The 10,675-nt window shown below is 33.3% G+C and overlaps 1 protein-coding gene across 1 annotated transcript; it reads left to right on the forward strand.

Moving 5' to 3' along the window:
- The first annotated feature begins 134 nt into the window (after positions 1-134).
- Positions 135-10,404, forward strand: LOC134246060 (polycystin-1-like protein 2). Its single transcript, XM_062728320.1, has 12 exons — positions 135-585; positions 793-932; positions 1,530-1,751; positions 3,185-3,355; positions 3,590-3,750; positions 5,837-6,506; positions 6,924-7,056; positions 7,216-7,448; positions 7,591-7,765; positions 8,326-9,591; positions 9,773-9,864; positions 9,953-10,404. Exons 1-12 carry the CDS (start codon positions 312-314, stop codon positions 10,127-10,129), a joined length of 3,714 nt encoding a protein of 1,237 aa, XP_062584304.1. The 5' UTR covers positions 135-311; the 3' UTR covers positions 10,130-10,404.
- Positions 10,405-10,675: the final 271 nt, after the last annotated feature.

The raw sequence follows: 10,675 nt of genomic DNA on the forward strand, positions 1-10,675 counted from the left end.
TTTTTCTCCTTTGATTCAATATAAGAGGTATTTACATTGATGGGTATTTATTGTGAATTTCGGATATGTCACAATAGTGAAAGTTTGTTCATTACATTTTCAGAGTTTTCTTTTTTTAGGTTATTGTATACAAAAGAAATCCATTTATATTTGGTGGAAATTCCAGTTCCCTGACGTCAGATGTATTCGTATTTCACTTTGGAAATAACTCGGATAATAATAATTTACAGCTAGAACTTAATTTAGAAAACAAGGTCAACAACACAAATAATTCATTTCTTCGATTATTCCAAGGACAACTGACTGATGAGATGATATTTTACAAGTTTACTGTATCAAATGACGATGACGTCATAATTATCTTTTTAAAGCCTCAAAATTTTACTTTGGATTTGTCCAGGCTTTCTTTGTTTGAAATATATATTTCTGAAAATCCATTTCCTTCAAATTATTCGACGAAGGATAATGGCTTCCAGGCGTCCACCACGGTAAGAAACTGGGATGAAGAATATGGATTTAAAGTTTTTGTTCCATCGGGCGTTTGTTTAAAAGGCCACTGTTATCTCGGAATACAACCATTAGGAGGTTTGTACTAAAATATCAATCAAAAGAAAAAGATTCTAAGAACTGATGATTGATTTTCTTTTTTTTTACCCAAAGTTAGATTAAAAATCATAAGAACTCAAAGACGGATAATTCAAATGATTTAAGATTATAGTTATTTCTTTATTGTGTACATTTTATCTTTACCATTTCTGCATGTTTGAAAGTAAAGTCTTTTAATATTTACAGTTGCAGAACTTGTCCGAGACTTAGAAAAAAAGAATGAGCAAAATGAAACCCTGTCCCCTAACTTTCAACTTCTTGTAATTACCACAACTTGCAGATCATGGGACAGGGTTAAACAAGCCTGGATATCTGATAGCTGCACTGTAAGAATAGGTTTATCGTCAAAAAATGCTGAATAGATAGTTTTCAGTAGGCCCAAATTAAAAAGAGGTATTTTTCCTTGGCCGCCATATTGGAGGTCAACATGCTTATATTCCTTCATTATTCATACTGGCGATTGTGTGGTAGGAAGAATTGTTTTTCTCTAAAATATACAATAGTTAAAGCCTCCTTTATTTCATGATTTTTATTTAAATAAAGATTGTTCTCCAAATTTTTCTGATACAACCTCTTAAATTTGGTAAGACAAAGAGGAAAAACTACCAGGTTGACCACAATGATGGTGGCCAACGGAAATAACTCGTAGAGAAAAATCGTCATGTGAATACTACGTGGATCTTCCAAGAAAAACATTTCCAATATTTTGTTTTTGTTAAAAATTGGCATACATTTATATAATCGATATTTTCGATAATACCTAAAAATTTATTGTAAGACACTATATAATGTTCTATTGCAAGGTAACATAATGATTTTTAAAAAATCTCATTTTGTACTTATCTTTTATGAAAATGTTTTCACAAATGCTGAGCAAATATTATTTTTACTAACCTCATGTTTTTCACAATACACTACTCTAGGTTCTACCGTTGTCAACAATAAACAATACCGTGTGCAGGTGCCCTGGCAATACCTTCTCTACAACGTTTGTCGTTCCACCAAACGCAATAGATTTCCGGACAGTCTGGGGGAAGTTTGATCCAAAGAATGGGGCTGTGTATGGCTCGCTGATCGTGTTAATGGTGTTTTATGTAGCAGCATTGCTTTTACTGAAAAGGGAAGATAAAAAAGATATGAATAGGGTTAGACTATTAATAAATGCATGAAGCATATGCAACTTGCATACTAGTAATTTGTAGTGTTGGCAAATCGGACGATTTTTAGTAACCGGTTACTCGCTTCATCTTCATCTTCACTCGCTTCATCGAGTACCCGGTTACTCGGATGATTCTCAGTAAAAGTATCCATATCTACTATTTATCTTATTCTTTATTTATCGGTAGTAGTAATTCACTTTATCGGTAGTAGTTATACACAAATATACTGTATATGGACATTATATTTACTATACACACATACGATATCATCAAAGAATTTTTATTCATATGATTTAAGAAAATAAGGATTTTGACACATGAAGAAGACAAATAAACACATCGTCAGTCACCACTTTACAATAACTTTGGTTATGCTTTTCTTTTCAGCCCCCCGAAATATGTCGCAATCAATGAGAATAATAATTTACAGGCTCCTTAATTAATAGTTTGTGGAGTGTCCTGCTAATCTCTGGTTTCCTAATAATATTTTAAGCTTAAGTAATTGAACAGATTTTGAATCAGCTGTTCATTTATTACAACTCCAAGCTTAATATGTCTGTGACGGCATCTCGTTAGATTATCGAATGGGGTAATCATAATTCAGGCCGTCAAAAGTTGTATACCCCAAAGCAATTAATCAAAGCAATCAATTATATAAACTGTGAAAACTAATCAAAACACTTTGATCCACTACAACCATGCACTACATCAAGTCTAACGGTACCTAAAATTAGGGAAATATGTAAGACACAGTGTACATTTATCAATTATAAACATTCATTTTCTATGCATTTTACTGTGAAGAATTTATTTTATTCGAGTAACCGAATAGCAGTTTTACTAACCGATACTCACATTGTTCAACGGTTAACCGGTTAACCGGGTACTCGTTGCCAACACTAGTAATTTGTTTTGTTTTTTTTTATCAAATGAAGGATATGGAGATAACGAACAGTATTCAATATCAAAGTCCATATAACAATACAAAATAGGAGCAGAGCAAACACGGACCTCCAAAACATCAGAGGTGGGATCAGGTGCCATGGACAGTGAGCATATTGCCACCGGTTGTGCTCCCCGTCATGATCGGGAAATAACGGAAAACTCTGTCGTCAATTCAATGTATAAATAATGGACTAACAATAAGCATGAAAAACTTCAGTCAGCATTTGACTTAATGGGATATTGTTATTGCGGACAAAGTCATTGTATTGACCATAGAACTTACGAAATGATGATTTTAAACAAAAATAACGCTTAGTATATATTTTAAACTTAGACAATTTACTGTTTATAGTTAATCATTACTTTTGGATTAGAGTATTTGTAAAGGGAGAATATCACAGACTATCTAGAACTAGAAAGAAGTCGTTCCTATTTAAACAATTAAACTGTCACAGGATTATTTCTTCCTTCAGTGGAGGATTTCCTTTTTGTGCGATCACGACTCCCAGGACGAATACTTCTACACGCTGACCGTTACTACGGGGTTCAGAAGACACGCGGGTACATCATCAAATATCCATTTCGTACTCACTGGCACCGAGGATGATACCGGCATTCGTATTTTAAACGACGGAGAGCGAGAGGTGATTTCATTCTTATGATTTTAAAATTTACACTATCATCACAGTATCAACGTTTTCCAATAGTTTAATTTACAGACATGACACGAAAATTAATTTTATGTTAATTCAATTTCAATTATAATCATTAATTAATTTAATATTTATAATAATTATTTAACTGTTTTGATGTCGGTTGTATTAGTTGTTCTTCTTAGTACAAGATTGAGAATTAAGTTATACCCTTGTTTGTTACAGACATTTACGACAGGAAGTGTTTTTACATTCCTTTTTGGAACAAAATCGAATTTGGGAACATTACAGTTTTTAAGAATATGGCACGATAATTCTGGAAAAGGGAGTCTTCAAGACTGGTTCTTAAGCAATATTGAAATAGTAGACCTTCAAACAAATGAAAAGTGAGTTTTTAATTAAGCGTCATCCTCAAAATATCAGACAAAATTCTTAAAATGAATTCGTATTGTATGCCTTGTCAGCTATCTTAATTCAAAGTACCATTAAAATTTGGGGGTTTCATAATCTGACATGAAAAGCAAACAGATATATTTATTCTTTTAATCGTTTTTTAACTTTTAACAATGTCTTCTTTTTTTATATGAAAGTTTTACATTTTCTTTTGCAGGTATACATTTGCTTGTGATAAATGTTATTTTGATTGCGTCATGACCGTCGGAGTAGCTACAGTATGGCCATTTAAAACATCAATAAATTTTGGAAGTATATAACAGAACACCATATGTGGTTGTCATTAGTCTACCGTCCAAAGAAAACTAAGTTTACCAGAGTACAGAGGCTATCCTGTCTACTCGCACTTCTTCATTTGAACATGGTATCAAATGCAATGTTCTACAAGTCTCCATCAGACAACACGTCAGAAAGTTATGTTGAATTCGGAGGTTTTCAGTTTTGCCATCAATACTAATGATGAAAATAATTTCACAACTCTATTGCTACTATTGACAATGCTTACTGCAAAAGGAAGATAAAAAAAGGCACTTCAGAAGAATATTAAGTTCTATGACCAGCAGTTGACACTTCAGTTTAAGTTCTCCACAAGTTGTAGAATGATGTTTTTTTAAAAATATTTTTTAAAATCTTTTTTTAGCTCACCTGAGCCGAAGGCTCAAGTGAGCTTTCCTGATCAAAATTTGTCCGTTTTCTGTTGTCGTCGTTGTTGTCGTCATCGTTGTCGTTAACTTTTCACATTTTCACTTCTTCAACCAAACTTGGCACAAAGAATCCTTAAGTAAAGGGGATTCAGGTTTGTTCAAATGAAGGGCCATGCCCCTATTCAAGGGGAGATAATTCAGAAATATGAAAATTTGATAGTATGTTTTAAAAATCTTCTTCTCAAGAACCACTGTGCCAGGAAGGTGAAACTTATAGGGAAGCATCCTCAGGTAGTGTAGATTCAAATTTGTTCAAATCATGACCCCCGGGGGTAGGGCGGGGCCACAATGGCCGATCAAAGTTTTACATAGAAATATATAGGAAAATTCTTTAAAAATCTTCTTCTCAAGAACCACTGTGCCAGGAAAGATGAAACTAATAGGTAAGCATCCTCGGGTTGTTTATATTCAAGTTAGTTCAAATCATGACCTCCGGGGGTAGGGCGGGGCCACATTGACCGATCAAAGTTTTACATAGAAATATGTACGAAAATTCTTTAAAAATCTCCTTCTAACATTTTAGATCCCTGGGGGTAGGGCGGGGCCACAATGGCCGATCAAATTTTTACATAAAAATATATAGGAAAATTCGTTAAAAATCTTCTCAAGAATTAGCAAAGGCATGAATGATCATATTTTTATGGAAGCATATTCAGGAGGTGGAGATTCAAATTTGTTCAAATCATGACCCCGGGGGCAGGGCGGGGCCACAATGGCCAATCAAAGTTTCACATAGAAATATATAGGAAAATTCTTTTAAAATCTTCTTCTTTGGAATAGCAAAGGCAGGAATGATCATATTTTTTTGGAAGCAACTTCAGGTAGTGGATATTCCAGTTTGTCCAAATCATGACCCCTGGGGTAGGGCGGGGCCACAACATGGAATCCAAGTTTTACATAGAAACATGTAGAAAAAACCTTTAAAAATCTTCTTTTCAAAAATAGCATAGCCACGATTAGTCCTATCCATATGAAATCATTCTCAGGTAGTGTAGATCCAATTTGTTCAAGTCATGACCCCTGGGGGTAGGGCGGGGCCACAATGTAAGTTCAAATGTAAAGGGCAATAAAGCCACAGGTATTTAAAGAAATATGCAAGCTTCCTTAGTTAGTGTATATTCAAGTTTGTTCAAATCATACCCTCTCTCTTTTAAGGATTGTTTGGGAGCACTATTGGGTTTCAACTTTTCAATAATAAACTTATGTTTTTTTCCTAGCCACATTGCTCGGGTGAGCGATGTGGCCCATGGGCCTCTTGTTTTTACTTTTGGCGATGTTTTCTTTTTATATAAAAGTTTAACATTTTCTTTTGCAGATATATATTTGCTTGTGATAAATGGTTGTCCCTCTACAAAGATGATTGCGTCATCGACCGAATAATTGGAGTAGCTACAGTAGATGTGGCAAAGTCATTTCATTTTCTTTTTCCGAAGAATTTTCAAGTCAATATAACAGAACATCATATGTGGTTGTCATTAGTTTACCGTCCCAAGAAAACTAAGTTTACCAGAGTACAGAGATTGTCGTGTCTACTCGCGCTTCTTCATTTGAACATGGTATCAAATGCAATGTTCTACAAGTCTCCATCAGACGACACGTCGGAAAGTTATGTTGAATTCGGAGGTTTTCAGTTTTCACCATCAATACTATACGTTTCTCTTATGAGCATAATTATCACAACTCTGCCTGTGCTACTATTGGCTATGCTTTTCCGCAAAAGGAAGATTAAAAAGTGTGTGCATACAGGCTCAGAAGAAAGCAAAAATGGTTTTTCGATTCCTCCAGATGTCGTAAATGAAAAGGAAGACGGCTTACCCTACTGGGTTGTCTATGTTGCATGGATCTTTCTTGCGTTGACTGTGTTGAGTTCAGCATTTTTTCTCATTTTATACAGCATGGAATGGGGAAAAGAGAAATCAGAGGAATGGCTGTTATCCTTTGTTTTGTCTTTCCTAGAATCCGTTGTTTTAGTGGATCCTTTGAAGGTTTAATTCAACTTCATTTTTTTAAATACTTTCAAACCTATTCAGCTCATAATTATATTTAGATTTAATTGAATCAGATATTAAGGTCTTATTTAGAAGACATTTGAGAAAGGAGAGTTTTTATAAATATTTGTATTATTTTGGGTGTTTTCACCATAACGATTACCAACGAAGAAGAGTAATTGTTACCTTGATTTATTTTATTTTGAAGCAAAGTTAGAAAGAAGAACAGATATGATTTTTTTAAATGTTAAAAAAACCTTTTATTTAAAAAAGTCATTTGGATTTATTTTTCATGTTGAGATACATGAAAACAACAATAACTTCTTTTATCTGTTTATTGATCCATGACAAAAAACTACATGTATGAGCTTATATATAATACAGGATTTTGTTCATTTACATATTGCTTTTCAGGTTCTTTTGATGGCCGTTTTATTTGCTACACTATTAAAGACAGCCATGTCTGAGGAATCATCAAATATATCCCTGCAAAAACTTAAGAAATACTCGAATAAACAGATTTTATCTCACAAATACGATTTTGCAGGTAGTATTTCTATTTCTCTTGTTTTCTGAGTTTTTTATGTAGTTATTTGTAAATTATTTATTTTAGACTCATCTCTGAATTGAATTCAATAAGTCTCAATAAGTACTATAGATAAAATGACCTTTAGATGATTGAGGTTTTTTTTTTTTTCTTCAACAGTTTTTGCCAGCAGAGTACTCTCCAAACAAGAACCCCTCGGAGAACAAGATATAAATAAAATCAGAGAACAATACAAACAAGAAAAGAGAGTGAAGAAAGCTGTTAAAAGTCTTATTTTAAATGTTGTTTTTCTATTGGCAATTTACACCATCAGCTTTGTTGAGAGGGATACCAACTCTTATTCCTACAAGAATAATATAGACAATTATCTTCAAACTGGTGATTTGTCTTCAGTTAGTGCATTTATTTACTCAGAATTTAATTATGATATTACTGGTATATTATTAAGTAAAACACAAAAATTAATATGTTGCTACGAATAATTACCTACCAAGCAAATTTTAACTTTTAAAGAATTACCGAATTATTTTTCAGATAAGAGAAATACCAGATGTTGTTACCTGGTTAAATGACACCTTCATTCCAACATTCTACCCGGAAAAAGATTATGCAGATAATGACCTTGATACCTTGGAGAAACAGTGGTTTGGTGACAGGTCTAGTATAAGAGTTGGTCCCGCTCAGCTGCGCCAATTAAGAATGAAAACAGGTGAATACATATTTTGTAATTGTTTTTGAATACTTTAATAAGTCTCTTACATCAAAGTTTGGTAAAAGAATTACAATTCTGTGAATGGTCTCTTTTTAAATTATTTTGAGAAATTTTTCTATACTTATAAAAAAGATTTTTTCTACCCTTACTTGTGATCAATCAAATTAAGATTATAATATTTATGATCATTCGGATTTTCTTTTAAGACAAAATACTTGGAGCTAATTGGAATTAAGATTATTAAACAATTCATTTCTAGACAATTAATTTATCATGGAACAGCATTCAAAGATCATACTTGGCAAAAGGAATGTTTTAATTAACGAAGGCACTATATGATCCAGAATCCAAGTCACTTTGACAATGAAAAACTCAACTGGTTATAATTGTGTAACGCTCAGAGTTAACCTTGTTTCTGTAACGTGTTCTTTTCATCTGTGAAGATGTTCCAAGTTATCCAAAATCACTGGTGTTATCTGAATATTCATTTAAGCAGAAAGAAGTAAGAGTGTTTGTTTCATCACCAATAACTGTTTCGTGTTTTTTATTTTTTAAAGATGCATGTCCTGTTATGAATTTAATTCCATCGTATCCATGCTATGAACATTACTCAATCGCTGAAGCTGATACTTCACAGTATTGCATAGGATGGAAGAAACTGAATCCTTCCTGTCTAGAAGAGACGGAAAGTGACCGGTATTTCACCAAAACGTCTTGGAGCTACACTAGCGCAGAAGACATCTGGGGCATACCATATACCGGCGAGTATAATACTTACGATGGTGGTGGATACCTTATAAAATTTACAAAAGACAGATATCAGGCTCGTATGATGTTGAACGAAATTAGCAACTATAACTGGATCGACAGAGGCACTCGTGCAGTATTTATAGAATACACTCTGTACAACCCGAATTCAAATATGTTTCTCACTTCTAAGTACTTAACAGAATTCCTAGAAACAGGGGGTATTTTTGTAACTTTACAATCTCAAGCTTTCCGCCCAGTTGCTTTTGTTAGTTCAGCAGGACCAGGGTTGGTTCTATTTTATGTCGTATTTATTGCCTATATCTTCTTTCTATTAATAAAAATCTTAAACAAATTGAGACGGGGAGGATGTTTGCAGTTTTTAAGAGTTCCGTGGAATTGTGTAACATTGTCGATAGTGGTTTTAGGGATTTCATCTCTGTGTCTCTATATTGTACGTATAATTTATGCACAAAAGGCAATGCGGCTCTTTTACGATGATAAATTGACTGATGCAAATCAGTTTATTAACTTTAATCACATCATTATCTGGGATAATGTTTTGAATGTTGTGTTTTCGCTTGTGATTTTTCTTTCAACTATCAAACTTCTCAAAGTTCTGGGTTATAACAAGCGACTTACACAAGTAATTTCTGTCATTTCTTATGCTGGGTATGACATATTAGGCTTTAGTATCATTTTCATTTTAACATTTTTTGGGTTTGTGATACTGGGCACTTTATTACTTGGAAGAGAGCTTGAGGATTATAAATCTTTTCTGTATACTTGTGGAACTTTATCTAACAGTTTCATTGGAAAAAATAAAGTAAGTTCTATGATAAGGGCTGCTCCGGTTCTTGCACAAGTTTTCTATTTTGTGTACAGTGTCTGTGTAATTATGACTTTGGTGACGATTTGCGCAGCCATACTTAATTCAAGCATTTCTGATGTTAAGTCTTCTGTCCAGCTGGAAACTGATAAATTTGGAATTTCTCACATGATCAGAAGGATGTTGTGCGATCTGCTTGGTGCTGAATTCAAAGACAACAAAAAGGTTATGGAATCATACAACCCAGGTAGCGTCTTAAATTAACTGATTTTTTTAACTCATCGCCAATTTTTTTATCAACTTCGTAAAAGGAACTTTGCAATCAATAAAGTTCATAAAGAAATTTTAAGACTATAGATGCAATGTTTATAGAATTATCCCACTCTGCACAATTTATATATATTTTAACACGATTTACACAATTCTAGGTAATTTTAGCGATTTTGTCCGAAATGGAGATTTTAATACACCTAATGTCGTCAAACTAATCCGCGGTACCTTCTATGAAGCTGTTGACAAGGTAAGGATGATTTGAGGATATACCAGAATATACACAAATAAATCCATTAAACGTTGTTTCTACAGAACGTCTTTGCTTTAACTTTCAGGGCAATCTGTCATCAAAGGAAAAATATCGAGAGGCTGTTGAAGGCCATGACGTACTGGGGCAAAAACTTCTCCCTGATGATGAAGAGTTTGAGACTGTAATGATCTCAAGGGACCGAGAGAAAATTGTTACAGAAGTCAGTGATAGAAATTGTAATATTCAGCTCCATTTTTTCTAACGATGTTGGTGAAAGGAGAAAACGTGATTTAATATTTTCAGGAAGAAGGGTCCTTGCTTCCTGGAAATTTTAATAATTAAAGACAGTACTAGTATTTTTTTTTACTGTATAAAGGGCTACAAGTCACCCGTGTGAACTTGGCAGGCTATGTGGATAACACGAAATAGGAAAACGTTAAACAAAAGGACTTTTAAATATACTGTATATATCATGTTTCTGTATATTTTTACGAGTGTCCAATTTCTATGTAAAACGCGTGTTTAATTAAAGTTGTTGACAATGCAATTTTAATGTTTATGAAAATATAGTTTTTGTTAATTAAATTATTATCAAAAACATCTTTGTTGAAGTTTAAGTTTTCTCAAACATTTTTATTGTAACAGGGAAGATGGGGCGAATTTCTCATTATGGGGCTTGACTACCTTTCTGTTATTTTATTTTCATGTTAGAATATTTAGCTGAAATGATTTTTTTTTGTCCATAATGAAATATACCAAAAGACAAATTTTAGGTTTGCGAATGTGTCATCATAGTATATTAATCCTT

This window comes from Saccostrea cucullata, unplaced genomic scaffold (assembly GCF_032062105.1).
Source record: "Saccostrea cucullata isolate Sc308-1 unplaced genomic scaffold, CSIRO_AGI_Scuc_v1 ctg217, whole genome shotgun sequence".
Classification (NCBI taxonomy): Eukaryota; Metazoa; Mollusca; class Bivalvia; order Ostreida; family Ostreidae; genus Saccostrea; species Saccostrea cuccullata.